The following is a 20,456-nucleotide window of genomic DNA, read 5'->3' on the forward strand; positions in this document are numbered from 1 at the left end:
TTATATCCCCCCACACACATACACACACACTGTATACTGCATCAGCAAAATATATATATATTTATATATATATTTATATAAATATAAGGAAGAAATCCCCCTCTAAAATGTTCCTTAGTGTTTTTCTAGAGCTTATGGGGGAGGAGGGGATGTATGTCTTCTTGCTGTTACATACATTTAGAGAACATGTTTTGATCTATTGGCTTCTTGGTGCAGTAATGCAAGATTGATCCACATTGGTGCCAAAGGCTTTGCTCATCAGAAGGAAGATGTAAAATACTAATCTCCTAAACAGCGAGGCCAGCCTCACTTGAATTCCCCTGCAACCCTCTGGTCTACCACAAAGTTCATAAATACTTTGACTTCCAAATCGTTAGACGTTAAAAACAGGAACAGTACAGTAACATGGGGCATTATGCTTCTCAGTGTAAAGCATTCTTCACTAGTTCCTATCACAGTGCAGACCTGACTGCATTAAATATGCTCAGGAGATTAGTCAACGTTGTCTGTATTTGGTTATGGGAAAGGCTCTCCTTTTTTTCATCCAAAGTGCATAGTGAGAACAAGTCAAAGCATTCTTCTTTTCAGTAAGTGTTTGATAGTCTGATCTAGGCATCCTCCTGAGAATGCAATTCTGATGTCTTGCTCTTGTCCAAAATAAAGTCCTGCAGTTCAGACATTCATCAGCCAGGTAAACAAACTTTGCCAGCAAATAGAAGTCCCACTATTGTAAAGAAAATGGATAAGACAAACAGTACATACGAAGACCCAACCACTGTGTTATTGGGTAATTTATATGGTTGACCTCCAACTTCATTGATGTAAAATCCTATCGGAAATATTAGGGCTGCCATACAGAATAGAATCACTGCAAAGAAAAGAGAAAAGAAAAAAATGGTCACTGCTGTGTTAAAGTCAAAATATTTACCCGTTCATAGAACAGTCCAGAAAAGCAAGCAAAGTATTCTGACCAAACTGAAAAGCTGAGATATTCCAGTACCTAACTTGCTTGAAATGACTGAGTAGGCTTTATCTCGCTTTTAAAACATCCCTCTCTACTCCCCAGAAAGACTAAAAGACCCCAATTTTTACTGTAATTTCAGTCCTGCTCACTAGATCATGAACTGTCTTTACAGCATAAAAAAATGGTGGATGTACTTCTACCACCATCCACAAGTTTAGTCAGAGTTCATTACTTCTCCAGTTATTTTAGTCATTTTCCCGAAAGTCAAGATAAACTAACATTCAACACTGAAGAAACTCCTTTTCTATTATCAGTTGTCTTTTTCCAACTGTAGTTGCCCTCTCCCGTTCTTCCACACAAATTCCTTTTCTGTAAAAGTTTAGCTAAAAATAGAAAACACACAGATTGTCATTGCAGTTTCTTTTAGATTACAAGATACCAGTTTCCTAAAGTTACATGAATGTTTCCTTAAGTAATGAAATATCCTTAAGATTTCCAACTGGAATACAAAGAAAGCTTTCTGATTCAGTTTAATCTAAATTTCTTAGTGAAAAACTTCAAATTCAGACTCAGTGAACAAAGAGAACCAAGCAATGAGGCTTTTTATTTCACCTGAACAGTTAAGACTTATGTACATGGTTCATGCTTACAGCTGACTCTGTGTGGATGTACAAAAAAGAAACCAGAACTCCTATTAAAGCCATTCATTAGAATTACATTACGGATTTCACAGGCCTTCAGGTATCAAGTGGTCAACATTCCTCACAGCACATGCCAGTACTCTGATCAAATCCAGGAGAGAACATCCAGTGTTGTAATATTTCCCAAATGACAACCTCAGTGTTCCTGTAACATACCTTTGGATAAGTAACCCTGTTTAGTTTGAACGTAGCAACATGCAGGGCTCTACTGTCTCGACCAAGGGAATGACTTCCAAATATGGCTCCTTGTCCTGGTTTTGGCTGGGATAGAGTTAATTTTCTTCCTAGTAGCTGGTACAGTGCTGTGTTTTCGATTTAGTATAAGCATAATGTTGGTAACACACCGATGTTTTAGTTGTTGCTGAGCAGTGCTTACACTAGTCAAGGACTTTTCAGCTTCCCATGCTCCACCGACTGAGAAGGCTGGAGGTGCACAAGAAGCCGGGAGGGGGCACAGCCAGGACAGCTGACCCCAACTGGCCAAAGGGACATTCCATACCATACGACATCATGGTCAGTACATAAACTGGGGGGAGTTGGCCGGGGGGCGGTGACCGCTGCTCGGGGACTGGCTGTGCATCGGTTGGCAGGTGGCAAGTGATTGCATCACCTCTTGGGTTTTTGTTTCCTTCCTGGGTTTTGTTTCTTTCTCTTTCTCTCTTTCTTCCCCCCCCCCAATTTATTATTGTTGTTGTTGATATTGTTATTATTTTATTATTTCAAGTATTAAACTGTCTTTATCTCAACCCATGAGTTTTCTTACTTTTTCTCTTCCAATTCTCTCCCCCATCACACGGCGGGGGGGGAGGGTTAGCAAGTGGCTGGGGGGCTTACTTGCCATCTGAGGTTAAACCACCACACTCCTCTAAGAGGCAAGACATTCTTCACAATAAAAAGGATTAGCTTTTGAATTGGTTTGATTGCATATGCAAGAATATACAATGTTTTTTTAACCAGTATTGGAATAACACAGAATTTTATCTGATTCTACCAGTTCAGTCAACTATTAGTGCTTCACTCTTATTCCACTTCTACGTATTTCAACTTTGTTTCAAACATTATTTATTGTGAGTGGAATATAGCATCCCAATACCCATTCAACCAAATCTAAACTATATCTGGGGGGAGAGATATCCCACCAACCCTACAAATCCACATACCACCATCTCCTAACATGATGCACAGCTAACACTAAAGCCTCTCCTAGCCCTCAAAGTCTACCTATAAACTTAGCCACATGAAAAAGAAAATTCAAGCCAACTGACAATGCTCCTGCCTGAATAAAGTGCATTACATGCCAACTTTTTCAGTCTTCCCTCAGTTAACACAGACTGCTGCTTCTGTTTGTTAGTAAGGGACACAGGTGCTGTCCTTGTCTCCCCTTTCTCTTCTCCACCACTAAGAGACAGAACAAACTCTGGGGATGCTGTTCCCTACTTGAGCTTCCCCACAAGTCAAACAAGCAACAGTAAAAACCACTGGCAACAGTAATAGCCATCACCTTAATCACTGGTTCCTGTGCAAGTCAGCAGTGCTGCAGCTGCTTTTGTTTCCAAATATACATAAAACAAATTCAGGAGCTCACCTGTCCCTGTTGGCCTTACCAGTCTTCCAAATGAGGAAATGATGGGCTGGGGCAGCCTCAATATTTTTTAATGTAACTTCACTACTGCTCTTCCAGACTAAATACACATGCTCCAGTTTATCCAGCTACCGTGTTACACGCCCATACTAAAAACTTTTTTTTAATGGACTCCATGTTTATCCAAGATGAATAGTTTATCACATATTTTATATCTTAATGCTCAAAGCTTATGATTTGCATAGCACAGGTCTCAGCTTTGAAGAAAAAACACACATGTTCTATAGAAGAGACTAGTTATGGGTGTGATGAATCTGAATTCAAAAAGTGTCCAAGTAGGACTTGGGCATAAACACGAAAGGACGGTTTCATAAACCATGAACCACATCAGAACATCAACTGCTCCTTGCTTTCTGAAACACGTGAAGCAGCTTTCACAACACCTTGAGTCAAGAGCAGCTGCCACCAGGATCAGCCTTTCTTCCAGCTGACAATACTGAGCAGGAAAAAATCAAATGGTCCAGGAGAGGGAGCTGGTGCCTCGCTTCCAGCTCCATTGGATTATTTTTTAAAGGGGAAGAAAAAGAGCACAAACAAAAAACATCTGGCAACTGCATAGTCACTACATTCTTGCTCAGTGCTACCTCCTTAGGCCATCTATTAAAACAAAACCAAAGAACCAGCAACCAGACGTTAAACATTAAATAATCTAGAAGGTTTTAATCTACATGATTATTGGTCCACGTAATTCCACACTATACAATCTAATCCTTAAAGAATGTTTCCCTTTTTTTAATTGTATCTTAACCAACAGCTGGTCCATCTGAGGAAAGAAAGCTTGTGTGTGTGTTTCTTGAGCAGATCTGTGTAAGCACAGAAGAGCTCTATACTTGAGTGGTCCAGAAAACAGTGGTTGATGTGTGATTAGTAATGCAACATACAATTAATAACAGCTTGAACAATATTCTGAGGATGAGTCACATTATCATAACTCAGCACGCTTCCTATTACATCCAGTTTGTCCCTGACAATCATTCCAGTTATTTACAAAACGTCTGTTGTATTTTAACAATAACACACTTACAGGAAATAGCTTTAGGATTCTGAAAACAACCTGCACTTTCAAGATTAAATCTCCTTTATTACATTCAAGAACTACACAGCTGGAAAAGTTCTGATGGCCTCATGGATATGGTTGAAGAATAGATCTTCATCCCTCTCTACTAAACCACTGCTCTTTGAGGTGTGTTGTACATACATGCACCAGTGCTCCTAGGTCTGAGACTTGCTAGCAGCGCTGTACCGCCAAGTGGAGTGTGTGCCCAGTCTTTCCTTGTGTTCCTGCCCGAGGACAGAAGGGTGCAGGTACCTCAGCTCTCCCTAAGTTCACAGCAGGAGAAAAAAAAACTTCTGCACATGCAGGCAGTGTGCAGGATGCTGATGTGCATACACATTCCAAATATTTACCACAGAAGTAACCAGCCATCTTTTCTCTTCCACTGTGCATACACACAGTGCACATGTTCTGCTGTGAGGGTGTCCAAGCAATTTTCTTAGTGAGGTCTGAATTTTCAGTCTACTGAAATAGCAAATAAAAAACGGATTCATCAAAGTCTCTGTCAGATTAGGAAGCCTGGCAAAGAAATTACGGCAAAGTTTTGAGAAGTCATTAAGAAAAGACTGTGTGATAAATTTATTTTAAAAAAAGAAGAAACTAAGGAGAAAACCCAATATATGAAGTGCTCAGTTAACTTAGTGTGTATTCTTTCAGAAGGATATTTGTAAGCTAGAAGATAGGAATTTCTTATACAAGCTGTAGCCCAAATGTAACTCTCCATATCTGTTAGTATCAACTCAGTGAATTGCCAGCAACATTTCCACCAACCCATAAAGAACTTCTCCTTCAGGAGTACTTGCTTTTGATGTCAAATTCTTCCTTGGGTAGGAAAATTTGCAGGAAAAACACTTAATGACTACAATTTCCATTAACTAAAATATTTAGGTAACAAAATATAATCACTTCTAGTCTGCTTCTGAATGGTGGCTGTCAAAAAAAGATCTAGTTCCTGTAATTTTTTAGCTTGAAATTGTTTTGAGCATCCGATGACAACTTCAAAAAATCAGGATACAGCATATTAAAAGAAGGAAAAAGCTATGGCCTAGTCTTTAGAGGGCTCATTGTAGTACCTGCTTGCCTCTTTAGAGATGCGTAACATAGAAAGCAGCACCTGGTACAAATCTTTAGTAACTCAAGAAGCACTTTATTCACTGGGGAACAGCAGGGGCAGATGTTTGCAGGATAGCTACTGTTAGTTAAGAATGTGATTATCCTGCCCCGCTTTTACTTGCATTCCAAAAAGCAAGTCCATTATACTCATGAACATTTAAATCCTCAGGCAAAAAGAATAACAGACTCCCTGGTAACTGCTGGAAAAAAGGTAGAAATATGATTTTTCTGTCCAGCATCTCCTCCCTTGATACATCTCAGAGAAACACCCAATTCAGTGGTAGCAGACACAGAATTAGTTCCCTTTCTAGCTGTAGCAGATGGTAAGAGACCTGAATCTGTGTAAGATGTAAACAGATCTTGTGGGAGCCCTGTGAATTCCTGCAATAGCCAAGATTGTTATAACACGCATAAGACCACCTAGGTGGCCTCCACAGAAAACAAGCTCTGGACATTGTTTCTAATTATGGAACATAACAGTATCTGTCCCAAGGACCATGGAAATTACAACGTTTAAGATTTGCCATAGGTTCACCACATCCTATCTTCTAAACCAGAAGATGGCATAACGAGCACCCTGAAAAGGCAAGGGGTTTACATAAATTTGTAGTAGGACTAGCAAAAAAGGAACAGTTTCAGAGATACATGGAACAATACAAAAGCCAGGTTAATTTTTTGCTACCAACTTATGCCACTATGTCACGTGGCATAATTAGTGATGAAGTGGTACAGAAGCTGGGAGGGTAATAGGCAGTTAGCTCACACTTGAGCAACCGGTAGATAATACCATGCAAAGGAATAGCTGATCAGATCTTTGGCTGCTATCAACACAAGAGGCACAGCTATGAGTTTGCAAAACCTTGTTCATTGAAGAAGCACACAAAGACCTGGGCAGTGCACAAACGAACACCAAGAAGGAATCCACTCTCCATTATGTTGTATGAATTTGGTACTACGGTTAACAGGACTCAAACATCAGTGATAGTTTTGATAGTATCTATGTCCAAGGTAACAATACCTATCACATCAGTAGGTATACTGTGATTCTTGAAAGACTCTTCCCTACAGAAAGCAAAGGAAAACTCACATTTGCCTTTAGAAGACTTTTGTCACTCATACAGTACGACCTGGAGGAGGGAAATACCTCTCCTCTCCACAAAGCTGTTTTGCAGAGAAGTCAGAAAGACACGTTTCTGTGCAGTAAAACCACCAATGGCTGGGGAAGGACGCAAATGTTGTGCTAGTAAATACTCTCTTGCGTGTATCCCTTTAGAAGTATATACAGGAAAGAGAATTGACAGATCAAACTTTTGTCCTTAGCTAAACAAGATAGACAAGACCACTCTCAGCAATAATTCATATTTATAGGTACACTGTTGAAAAAATCTGGGGTCATCCAAGATGACAAAATTACAAGCAAAAATTCCATTAAAAATATAAGCTATATATTTATATATAAATTCCAGCATGAACTGGGCAAGAGTGACCTCTTACCAGGCTCTCCCTGCTACTGTCAGAGTTGCAAGGAAAGGGCTGAGCAAGAGGATTCCTTTGCCCTTAGGTGATTTACTCTAGACCCCCTTGCATTTGAAGAGAATGGAGCTGCCAGTCCCAGAGCTGCCCTTGGCAATCCCAGCAGACTTCCTTGCCTGCCTGGGATAGTATGTCCTATGTTGTGTTCAGAAAGTTCTGTGAAAAGACTATCTGCTAGCAGCCTGTACTAGGCTGTGGAGTCTTGAAATTGCTTGCAGAAGAGATGTAATACAACTATGAAGTTTTCCCTACCCCCTTCTAATGAGTTACACATGTTTTCATCTTACAGCACTGGCACTTCACAGGAAGGACCTGTTTGTTCATGGTATTCCAAGTTGATTCCACATGGCTACATGTTTCCTAATACTAATCTACAAATAGATTACTAATTTGTGTTGCCATCTAATGAAACACACAAGTCACTCTCATCAACTTTTTGAAAAATACAGAACTCTTCCTCCCATTCACTTCTTTTTTTCAAAAGTGATTTTTCTTACAAGTGAGTTAAGCAATAAAATTTCCCATCATCACTGCTAACAGGAACACAAAGGTCACAGAGTTGTATGTATTGGATATGAATACAAAAGACGTTGAATTTTAGAATTTCGGCAACGCAGCAATCATATCTTAATAGAATTATGAATAATTCTGACTTGCAAAAGAACAAATTAGTATGTTTCATTATTAAACATCTCATAACAAAAAGGCAAGTGCTGAAATAAAAGAATGTCCTTCTATATTTAGACTTCTAATAATGGACCTGTTGCAAGCCTAAAGAAATCTACAGAAAAAACACAGCTTTAGGGTATCAGGTTTTTTGGCTGAACTAATCATCACAGTTGTAGAAAACTAAAGATGCAGGGATGTGACAACTGAAGACATTTAAAAAAACATTAAAATATGTAAAGCCCAAAATACAAGCTCTGAATTAAGAAAAAAACCTCAGTAAATAAATTGTGGTAGTGAATATTAATATATAGTACTCCAAAACCCTCTTTACCCTACAGCTTTGACTTCAGCTTACTGTAAGCATCTTAATTTTATATGGCATTTTGAGTTTAAACCCTCCCTGCATACATTAGATACACATGAAATACGTATAGATAAACAAGGGCACTGGAAAAGTTGGGATGGAATATTCACTAATATTCATGTCTGCTATTTTAATCATTCACCGGAAAATAAATAAAAGTCAATCACAATGAATACAGCATTTCAATAGCTCCATTGTCTGCAAGAGCTGCACTATTAATTTAATATGCTGTGCAGCAAAGTAGTGAGAAGGATGGCTTTGATTGTACAAGTGCCTCAGTGAAGCACCTTGTTGAAGCTGAGCGCTTTTTTATATTATTCCCTTGCCCAAAACAAGGTTAAATCTCATTCATATTAGATATCATTAGATGTCACAGAGTCCCATTAACCTTATTTATGCCTGTGTAAACCACAAACTCGCATTTTCTAGTTAGTGTTCACACTACCTTTAGTGGTATGTCATAATTCAAGTCAATTTAAAAGCCCTCAGGTTTTGAGTTTTTTCATGCTGTCATCCCCACCATTAAGGCACCATTTCACAGTTGGGCTAAGCCTGTAACACACATCAAGAAAAGGAAGTTTGAAAGTTATTCCCCTTACTTGTTATAACTGTTTTTCTTTTGCACCGAAGCAGCCATAGGATGTGGTTCCCTGTGCGGAAATATAGGGCTGCTAGAGAAGGCTCAGCTGTGAGGAGTTATGCTGATGCTCATACGGAGCAGAATCAAGGGAGGTAGAAAAACACTGGTACTCCTCCCTCCAGGTAAAGCACTGCTGTGGGTCGCTTATGGAAGCAAAAGTCTCAGTCCTGTGAAGCACAGCAGATGCTCTGCAGTGGGCAATCCTGCATAGCCAACGAGGATGCAGATATTCTGAATAAAACACCTGCTGTGAGCATAACGCAGGACTGAACCAGCATCAACCCTGAATGAGGTATTCATGAGACACCTGAAGTAGAGATGGATTTCAGACCGTAGTACATCTCAGATGTAGCATCTGCCTCCTCTTCCTCAGGGAGGGAACTTTCAATCATTCCATTCTGCTACGAATAAGTCCTGGATATATGGGAGTGGGGAAGTACGAAAGACTATCAGACACAGTTCAGGACTGACCTCTTCTATCCCTGCTCATTTTCTCCGGTCAATTAATGGCACTGCCCAAAGAAGGTAAAGGGGTCATGCCCTCCTTTCTCTCACCTTGGGCCCGCAGACTATTATTCCCCCTCAATTATAGTCACTTAAGATACCAACCCCTTGATTTTTGAAGAATTTTATTTTTCCCTCAGACGTGGTATTTAAAAAGAAAGAATGTTTTGTATAGTAAGAGCCCTAAGCACTGCTCCTTCACAACACTATAGTGCTATTTTAGACTCCACCAGTTTATCCTGCGTACAGGTCAACTGTGTAGTTGAGGTCACTTACTTCCAGTGAAAGCTATCCAGCGGGCATATTTAGTAGCTTCTCTTCGCCAGTGGGAAGCCACCAGCAAACCACATGTGACAGTTAGTGAAATGATTCCCATAATGATGAAAAATAACGTAGTGACCCACTCAGGAGGCAGCCGTGGAGGAATACAGGTCCTGTCACGTCCATGGATGGTTTGACACTGTCGCACAAGGCCAACTGTGAGAGCACCTGAAAATACATAGCAGAGAGGCAAGTAAACTTTCAAAATCCTCTCTGAGGGGCGCTCAACTGCAAACCAAAGCTCAGAATTGTCAAAAAATAAGGGACTCTTTCTTTGATGAACCTTAATAAGCCTTTCAAACACAGAGGATGGGGGGGGGGGCATGCTTTAAACATCTATCTTCATGTTCTTTCATCATACGCTTGCACAAGTTGAAGTGAGATGGCTGCAAGCTGTATCTGGTTCATGAGTGGCAATCAAGGTCTAATCAAAGGGATAAAACACTCCTATAAAGCCTGCCAATATCAGTTGAAGTGGTAGCTGAGTTGTATAGAGAATCACTCCCTCATCTGTGCAAGATGAAGTACTTTTATAATCTAACAAAATGAGCTGCAGCCCCCCAAAATGCCTTTAACTGTCTAATGCCTTTTCCCCTCATCTGTAAATACAGCTTTAATCCTCAAAGTCTTGCAGCAGGAACTGCATTTGATTCATACCAAGACTTTAAGAGCATTTTTAAAAAAAACAAAACACTTCTTGACAATAACTCTTTAAGAGTCCTTCTATGCAAGAGACTGGTCAATCCTTTTGACAGCTAACAAGAGGTACTACACACACAAACTGGGATATCTACACAAAAGATCTATCAAAAATATCCTAGAAAAAGGACAAGACTGGTACAGGAACCATAAAGTTTTACACAAAATGAGGTATTTTCTGTTAAATAAAAAAAAATCTGATTTAAAATCCAATTCAGTGCTTTTGAGACTCATAAAGAAGCTTTTAGTAAGCTTTAATAGTGAAGTTCTCTTTATTTGGAAAATTTTAACCCAAAATTAACATGCAAGATTAAAATCCATTTCTTCCAGCGTCTCTTAAACATTAAGTCCTATATTTCTCAATTTTGTCCCTTCTTGCGAACTGTTTTCCTAAATAATCACAATTGTCCTTTATCTAAATTAGGAGCAAAACCCAACAGTGGATAATATTAGAGTCAACATCTTCCTCCACAAATTACTGCAAGTAAATATTGTTATAGTTGACCTGTTTAAAATAAAAAGAAGGCAATTTAGAAACAATTACAGTAAGACTTGGAAGCTTAGGTTTAGCATGATTTTTGGAGGAAGAAGCAACTGTCATACTTTTTAGCTTCTTTTTTTGGGGAAGAAAAAAAAAAAAAGGCATGACACAAAGAAGTAAGCCAATAGTCAAAAGGGTAACCAGTCCTAGCATGCACCTCCTAGCACCCTGGAGCCAATTTCTACAAGTGTTCAGATCCTGTCTGCTTACACCTCAGCAATGAGTACCAGCAGAATCAGCTTCTGAGCTTAGAATCATGGGTTAGGAGGCAGAATATCACGTTTTATTAGATGTAGCGCTTCTGATACACTCCTAGAGGGTGAGAAGAACCAAGAGCAAAAACATTACTGAATCAGTTCTGTTGAAGCATTCCTGTAACCTTTGTTTAGACTACAAATTTTTAGTCCTATTCAAATACATCCTTTTAATTACATATTAATCAACTGAAAGATTCAGAGATGAATTTTCAGCTAAAAGTTGAAGTAAAATCCTTTAAAAAAGTGTCAGTTACAAAACCAACAAAATTGGCATTTTCTACTCCAGATATACAGCAATCACACAATTGCTGTGCACCAGGATTACACAAAACTGAGCCAGAATTACATGAGCAATCTTGCACAGCTCACATACCTGTACAGTACACAGTTTTACATGAACTGCTTCTCAGTTGCTTTTTCATAGCCTGCAATGTTTTCATTTTACATCAGCTGCTGGGGCAGAGGGGAGATGTGCATGTGTCCTTAAAAGTCAAGCTCCCTGAAACACACACACATTACAGAACCTCATACAAAACACTAAGTAGTTTCCTGTAGTTTGGGGATAAAGAGGCTATTCACTGCAGTATCATAGAACAGGAAATTAATCCAAATCACTCTGCAAGACTAGGAATTAACAACAATTTTACTGTACTTAAAGTAGAAGTCAGTTTTTTCTAAACTGCAATTCTCATCTAAAGAATGACTTCATAAAAATGACATCACACACTCAATAGATGTTTTCTGAATTCAGAGAGCCCTCCTGAATTCAGTAGCAGTAATTTAGTGCATTTTTAACTTTGGCAAAAGCAACAGTGATAAGAACCACTGTGCTGGACTCTGTTCCATTTTGTGTGTTAACTGAAACTGAAGAACAGTTGCTATAGATGAGCATGTATTTGAAAGAGACAACTAACTCATCTTTCAGATCCAAGTTGCAGTTCATATCGAAGACATTTTTCAATTAGCAAGAGAACATTTAACATGTCAGATTCAGAGAGGACCACAGCTAAGCCCACTTGTGCTATATCTAGAGGAAACAGAAGAGAACTCCATCTTGAACTACTATTTTTCGGTGCAATTTTTTTGCTGTCAAAATCTACTTCTCCAAAGGCTGATTTTCTCACAAAAACCCCCAACAAATCCACAACTGAAAATGAAAAAAAGAGAACAAAAATCTCTGAATTGCGAGTACCAGGGTAGCATCTCTTTTGAAGACACAAGGATAGTTGCAAGAAACTACTCAGAGCAGGGTTTCCTAAACATCACTACTGGTGCCCAAGTGTGTTGTTCCACTCTTTTTTTTTTCTTTTTTTCTCTTTTTTTTTTTAATCAGAGTTTTAAGTGTCAGCAATTACATTTCAGGATCTGCCGTTTTGGAGGAAAAATACTATACTTTATGGTTAAGCTTTTGCTAGCACATACTTAGTATTTTCTCTTAACTCTGCTTCATGGATTACAAATTTGAAGTAGATGTACTCCATATTCAAGGTTTTGAACCTTGAGCCTGCAGACTCTAGGGAGGCAAATGGAGGGCAAGAGAAGTCTGTGAACTATTTCTAAAGGTTTCACAAAGGTAACTGGGAGAAACAACCTCATTATGTGCTCATAAATTTAGTTAAAGTTCACGTTTAAGTTCACTATACAGGAATACCTCACTTGTGTACATAAACTGGGCAGAAGGAAATTAAACCTCATAGCTTGCTCCTATAGTGACAAATCTCCTGTTGATTGCACACTTCAAAAGAAGTCTCTGGTGTGGAAAAAGAGTATTTATTTGCCATGAAATTCAAAAGAGGAGTGGGTTTACATGGTATTTTATTGTCTTGGTCCCATTCTAAGGCAATCAAGCAAACAGTTGCCAGGCAGCTGCCAACAAACTTGTTACAGAAAATCTTGTTTAACCTTATCTAGTCCATCATTGAAAGGAGGGACAGAGATACTAAATCTAACAGTCTCCTTCTGCCTGTAGTTAGAGAACAGCCCAACGGTCCATCTCAAGCCAGTCACCAAGTTCCACTCTGATGCCTAGGTAAAACAGGCTTTTAGTTGTTCCCTCAGAACAATTCCAGCAAAACTGCTGAAAATCTAAGCACCTAACACAGGTATAAAACAAACAGCATAGCTAATGCAAGTAGATTAGGCAGCTTAAGGATGGATACAGCCCGAAAACATGTGCAGCAGAGTAACCACACCTGCCCATCCTCCACCTCCCAATGCCCACGCTGCACAGCCATCAGGAAGTATAATGACAACCTGGAGATGCAGGGGGCTGCTCCCTTTCTCTTGTATGCCTCTCCCTCTGTACCTTGCGAGACTGGCATTATGCAGGTCAGTACAGCTAGTGTGAGAGGTGATTAGGATATATATTCTAATTACTAAAAATGAGATTCAGCCTTCATCAAAACAGAGAATGCTGTACTAAGCAAATGTCAGTGAAGTGGTCCTTAGTCTTTTCCAGTAAATCTATTCCCCCATGTGCCAGTGCATTTCAAACACATTAAACAACTCCAATAGTGACAGTCTGACTCCAGTTTATACCAGTGAAAGATTTCATGATCATATTCCTACACTACCTCACCCAACTCCTCCAGACCACCAGTAATGCTCATTTTCTGACACTGCACATTTTTACTAGAATCACTAATAAAAAGACTCTTTAACAAATACACCAACATTCCAGAGCATCACCTGTTTAACAATTAAGTTTCACAAAACCATTGAGGGAAAGAGAAGAGAAGGCACCAAACCAAAGAAAGGCAAACCCTAGTTCTTCCCCTTTGTGCATATGTGTGGCTGCCACGGAGCCGACCCACAAGCCCCACTCCAGCCCTGCCAGTGCTGTGCCATCCCTCTCCTGTTTCCGTGGTAACTACAGAGCCACCGAGGAGGAATCACACGCTACAGAGAGAAACAAAGATTACTGCAGCCCTTTCACTCCCCCACCTCTCCATCGCTTCTGAATTATTAAAAGTGGCACAGCGATACCACGGCTGGAAAGCAGTAGCATAATAACAGCTATTCAGATGTTTGCTGTTCATCTATTATTTGATTGCCAGAACACGCGGGATCAAGCGTGCCAGATGGACACAGGAGAGGTGCCACTGCCGTGAAGAGCTTACCATAGCATAAGAAGTAACTAATATGGTAAAAGCACGATGCAGTGAACGAGGTGGGGCTCAAACATTAGAAGGCCACAGAACTCAGCAGCTATACTGTCACATGAACATACAAAGCACAAATCCTCAGAACTGCTCTTGCTCACACAGCTTAGGGTACCTGCCCCTACTCTGCCCTCCCCTACTGTCCCCACTTAAAAATGTCCTTACTCTTTCCCATCATTTTAGAGAAAATGCTATTCCTTGGGTTTAAATGCATCTGCAACCCTTTATATTCCTTGACAACAGCTTCCTCACTTTTACCTTCCATGTATCAACCACATCCTTAGCAAAATGCTTACTACTAACAATAAATAAATATTATGAGCCAATATGCCCAGTGAGGAGGTTAAAACATCCAACTGCTCCCAGACAGCCCGCCCACTCTCCCTCCCCCGCTGTCCTGATGCGATGGTGTGGTTCTGCTAGAAACCCCAGTTGTGACTGCCAGACAATTTCTGCTCTTAGTGTACTGTGGACTTGTTAAACCATCTTTGCTAAGCGAAGAGCACAGTTTACAGGGTTCCTAATGAGGTGTTGGTGACATAAATCTTAGAGCACTGCCAACGTGGCAAGGACACTGATAAGTTTTATGTTTTAGTAATGAGCACAGTACATGGAGCTATGTTATTTGGGCACACTAAAACATTCATTGCTGCTGGTTAGGTAAGTCGCATGCCAGAGAATGACATACGTAAAATAAGGGCAGCTCAGTTAAGTCATTCCCTGTAACTCTTACTGGGCCACAGACAAGGACAGGAGAAAATTAAGTTTTTCTTGGAAAGTTTCTAAGTTCTATCCAATTAATAAACTTGAATGGAAAAAGGTCTAGGTCCATCTAAGAGGAGGAACAGGCTGCAGCTGTGGATTGCATAGCTGTAGCTTGCTACCCAATCTAAGTGGAAGCTTTAAAGGTCTAAAGAGAATGCAGTGATTTAATCATGGCAGACTAATTCCCTGTACCAATGTTAAGGATAACCATCAAGTTGACTTTGGCCACCTTGCCTTTAACTTGTCTGCTGCTCCTTGCCTGCAACCAAGCCTCTCTGACAGAAGACCGCTTTCAAAGTGAGCGAAGCATAGCCGAGGAATTCCTGAGAGGAACAAACAACAGAGCACGGTAAGAATAGTTCCAATGCAACTGCCCGTAACAGCAAACAAGGAGGAGGTATTTCCAAGAAGAAAATTTTTCAAAGTAATCCAAGGAATTTGGCAGTTTAAGTGGGATGTTTCCCAGTCTTACACATGGAATTTGTTTTCCTGCAATGGGCACTTTAAGTGATGTTACTATACAAAGGGGGAAGAAAGAATGACTTATTTAGGTTTATTTATATATATTTTGTTTTGGGGAAAATTTCTATTAATTCTATATTCCAGGTATCAGTTCCTTGGAAACAGAGTACTCTCCCTTCTGCCTTTCCTAAAATCCAGGGAACTGACACTGCTGATCCTTCCCTACCATAGCCTGGGAGGTCACTCCAGGTTGCATATAGTTAGTTCTACTTATTCCAGTGTAAAATTCCATCAGAAATCAGGCCCTGTACCCTCTCTTAAAAGGAGATTAGTTGTGCTTAGAGTAAGCAATGCAGAAGGTTAGGGAAAAAGCTATGCTTTTGCAGGATATGCACCACCTCTGGTGTGAAGAGGAAAAAGATAACAGTACCCTGCTGGTTTGCAAAGCACTTCAAAACCGGGGAGGAAAAAAGGATTAACAGCGCTGGGGAAGACCTCTTGATTCTAAAAGGCATGGTCCATGTTGTAATAGTCAAACAGAGTCGCAGGGTCTCTGTACATAAGATCCCACTGAATGACGCCCACAGGCATAGCTCACAGAATTTTTTTTGTATCTACAACTGCTCAGAATTATAGCCTTGTAAAAGGAAACGTAGTTCGTCCTCATATAAATTTTCAGCCATTGACCCATTAAAGCAATTTAAAAATGTTTACAGCCTCAAATAATGTCATATCAGAGCATTTTGTAAAATAGCACATACACATAATTAACTGCAGCTAAGTAACTATAAGCAATTCGAACACCCTTTCCTCCACATTTTTGCTTAGGTCATTGTTGTAGGACAATACAATATCTGGATTATACCTAAATAACTATAAAGGGTATATAAAAGGATCAAAATATAAGAGAGGATCAACTGCCAGTTTCCAATCAAGTGTGAGAATACCATATCTGTTACTGTTCTTACATAAATAATCACTTCTTTTGTGAGGGACAGGGGCTAGTTTGAATAGATGCTCTTTAGCACTTATGCCGCTAAAATAACTTCGAGGTTACCATGCAATTACAGTATTCAGGATGTGGCATGACAGATTGATTCTTTTACTGCGGATGTTCCAGTATGTTGTTCAGTTCGTAGATTAAGAGGCAACCAAGTTCAGACTTACTAAAATAAGATTTATGAATGTTAAAGGATGATCTAGAGAAAGGCTTAAAAGAATAACAGAGGATTAACTGCAAAGGCACAGAACAGAGGAGTCCAAAACAAAGGGATTATGAATTATCTTTCCTGTCTTTTGTATGCCAGATCTTACGTTTTTGGCATTCACTCTGATTTGTCTCTCAAATCATCTAATAGGTATTGCAACTCTGGAAGAAAAGCTTTGGAGTGTCTCACTTTGTAGGAGACCAGATGCAAGATCAATTCATATGCCCACTGGATATTTATTGGTACGAAACAAATACCTAAAAAGTATTTATACAATGTTAAAAGATCAGTTTTAATAAAGACTTAGATCTACTTGCAAAGTCCTTGCTATAGCTAGAGTGCATCTTTTAAGAGCAATTCAAATCAATATTGCAAGATAGAGCATGTTATTATATAAGCTGCTATTTCTCTTCTACTCCATTTATCCCCTTCTCTGAAATCAGAATTTTCTCTCCATTCAAACCAACTTTGAAATGCACCATCCTTCTTGCTGTAGAGATGTAAAGGGTGCTTCCTTCTTTCAGGAACTAAGTGACTTTCTTAAAAATACTTATATTGGCAACAATAAGTGAGGTAACATCCCTAGCTTCAAACCCAGCTTATGCTAGCTATGAGGAACCTACCAATTGAATTCTATTTAACAATCTAATGTCCAGGTAATTTATTTTATTAGGTACCATCTTTGGTACCATCTTTGGCACTCTTTAGAACTCCAAAGCTTATTGGCTTTTAAACAGAAGAATTCTCATTTTTAAAGTCTAAACTCAATGTTAAAAAAGTTGTGGTATATTAGCAGAAAAGTCTGCCTTGCTGCTGAAGACCATGTGGTGCCTGAGTTGTCTCAAAAGTTTTCAATTCAGTGTTCATATCATGCCTAATTCAAACCAAATCCCCCCTCCACAAAAACCGCAGTCTTCTCCCTCCCTCCTCCCACCCCCAAAGAGAAAAAAAATCAGGGGGCATCTATTGGGAAAGATCCTTATGACTTACACATATTAGAAAAGTTTATTACTACAAATGACAATCATGATGATATACGAGTTGTAAGTAATGTTTAAATTGCAGAAATTTGGACCAATAAAAAGCAAGTTTATTTCTGAATTCCAACATACACGTTTCAATGCCATACTGCTTGTGTATTGGGGTGGGGTTTTTTAATGTTTGGATTTTGTTTTGCCCTTTTTTTTTTTTTTTTTAAAACGACATGGACCACCACACACTGAAAGAGCTATCCTCAGGCAACAACACAGGAACAACTCCCCTGAGGACATAACAAAGGCTCTGTGTGTTCTCATGTATCAGAGCCAAGAAATCTGCCCACGCTGAAGGTATTCTTCCCTACTTCAGAAGACAGCATTAATTAAATGTTGGTAAACAGGATCTACTAATAAGTTGGAACCTTCTCGTTGTTTATTTTCTGACACTATAAGCTTTTTCACGATAGGATAGTGTTGTCAGTGACTAGAATCTCTACAATTTCTGAAGTGGCAAGGGCATGGAAAAAAGAGAGAACTTTAAGGAAAAAAAAAGAAAACAATGTTTTATTTAGCTTAAAAACCAAACAAAGTTTGGTTATTTACATTTTTCCCCCAACCAAAATAGAGTTACTCAAAGTTGACAAAATTCACTGCCTAAAAAAAGAAAGATCAAAGGCAGTGTCAATATTTAAAAGTGATTTTTCTAGTCAGCTACACCAGTTTTATGCCATATGTTCAGCTGAAAGCCAGAAGCTATGACACCTACAGCTGTTCTGCCATTTAACATCTGATGAGCTTGTGTTCTTTTTAAGAGTTATATTTGGCTTTAGACAGAGCTGTAAAATGATACCCCTTCATCCAATACACCACACAACCCTATCCCAACCTTCTCAGAAATGGTCTGCTAATCACTTCACAATCGTATGGTTGATGTGCAGGCTCTTTGAGGCTGGCCATCATCTACAGGAGCCAGTAACGTGAGGTGGCCAGGCTGGGTCAGTAATGGCAGCACCAGAGCTTGCCACGTGGTACAAACACAATGCAACCAGCAAGAACACAGAAATTCCAGATCTTCACAGTGTAGTGGATCACCTTCCACATAGGTGCCTTATAAGGTGGTCTGTTCATGGGCTGGCAACAACTGGACTTCAGAGCTCTCGATTTTTAACTCCTGCATATCTAAAAGCACCATTTCACAAAGTCAGTTGAGTTTCAAACTTAATAGATGTCTAAGCAGATCAGGACGGATATACCAAAACCCCCAAATCACACCAAGTGAAGTAGCCTATTGTTCTCTTTATTCATGAAGATGAAATATCTGTCAACCTTCCTGTTTACAATCTTGTTGTGATTTAACCTCAGCTGGCAACTGAGCACCACACAGCCGCTCACTCACTCCCCCCACAGTGGGACAGGGGAGAGAATCAGAAGAGTAAAAGTGAGAAAACTCATGGGTTGAGATAAGAATGGTTTAATAATTGAAATAGAATAAAGTAAAATAGTAGTAATAATAATAATAAAAGAATATACAAAGCAAGTGATGCACAGTACAATTGCTCACCACCCGCCGACCGATGCCCAGCCAGTCCCCGAGCAGCAGCCCCCCCGACCAGCTTTCCCCCAGTTTATATACTGAGCATGACATCACATGGTATGGAATGTCCCTCTGGCCAGTTGGGGTCAGCTGTCCTGGCTGTGCCCCCTCCCGGCTTCTTGTGCACCTCCAGCCTTCTCAGTCGGTGGAGCATGGGAAGCTGAAAAGTCCTTGACTAGTGTAAGCACTGCTTAGCAACAACTAAAACATCGGTGTGTTACCAACATTATGCTTATACTAAATCAAAACACAGCACTGTACCAGCTACTAGGAAGAAAATTAACTCTATCCCAGCCGAAACCAGGACAAATCAAAAGCAATTTCTATGGCCTGGTGACAAGGACATTCAAGGGTAGGGAGAAAATTCAGGTTCTGGCTCTGCCCTCAAGATTGCTTGCGTATTTTATCAAATGAAATTCAGGACAAATAAGGATCATCATCATAAGATACTATCTCTGTCTACTAGATTTGCTTTATTCCATAAGGCACCTTTGTCAGTTGAAGAATGGCACCTAAATGTCCCAAGACGTATTTCATTGCAACTAGAGTAATATTTCAAGTAGAATAAAACCTAACCTTGGTTTTTATTCCTAAAGGCACTTTTTAACTGTTGCCAAATCTGTGTATTATATGCTTGTAACAACTGGCAATACAGGTTAAACTGCTCTTCAAATAAGGATTAGGTACAGGGCCAACAAAGAATTTATTCTCTACAAGTAACATTTCATGTGCTGAAAGACAGACTGACATATAGCTTAACTACATGCAATCTGACCTCAAAGACAGCCAGCACATAGTTTCCTGGCTGATTAAAATTTTAAGGCGCCCCCCTAAGTATAAAAGGTAGCTTTAACTTTTCAGGCAAATTGGAAAAAAACCCCTAACCTTCTTCTGCAGTAATCATTCTCAAATTTAGGCATTTACTTGTTCCCATCACAACTGTGCTGGTTTTGGCTGGGATAGAGTTAATTTTCTTTATAGTAGCTAGTATGGGGCTATGTTTTGGATTTGTGCTGGAAACAGTGCTGGTAATACAGGGATGTTTTCGTTACTGCTGAGCAGTGCTGACACAGAGTCAAGGCCTTTTCTGCCTCTCACCCCACCCCACCAGCGAGTGCTGAGGTGCACAAGAAGCTGGGAGGGGGCACAGCCAGGACAGCTGACCCCAACTGACCACAGGGATATCCCGCACCATATGGCGTCATGCTCAGCATATAAAGCTGGGGGAAGAAGAAGGAAGGGGGGATGTTCGGAGTGATGGCGTTTGTCTCCCTAAGTCACCATTAC

At 39.8% G+C, this 20,456-nt stretch overlaps 1 protein-coding gene across 1 annotated transcript in view; it reads right to left on the reverse strand.

Annotated features, from left to right (window-relative positions):
- Nucleotides 1-137: 137 nt before the first annotated feature.
- CUNH16orf52 (chromosome unknown C16orf52 homolog) overlaps nucleotides 138-20,456 on the reverse strand; it is a 38,698-nt gene continuing 18,379 nt past the window's right edge. Inside the window, exons 3-4 of the mRNA XM_009281675.1 lie at nucleotides 9,461-9,673; nucleotides 138-868 (exon numbers count right to left, since the gene is read on the reverse strand). Of these exons, the coding sequence (XP_009279950.1) occupies nucleotides 684-868; nucleotides 9,461-9,673 (398 nt within the window). The 3' untranslated portion in view covers nucleotides 138-683. The remainder of the gene's footprint in view (nucleotides 869-9,460; nucleotides 9,674-20,456) is intronic.

This window comes from Aptenodytes forsteri, unplaced genomic scaffold, assembly GCF_000699145.1.
Source record: "Aptenodytes forsteri isolate BGI_AS27 unplaced genomic scaffold, ASM69914v1 Scaffold84, whole genome shotgun sequence".
Taxonomy (NCBI): domain Eukaryota; kingdom Metazoa; phylum Chordata; class Aves; order Sphenisciformes; family Spheniscidae; genus Aptenodytes; species Aptenodytes forsteri.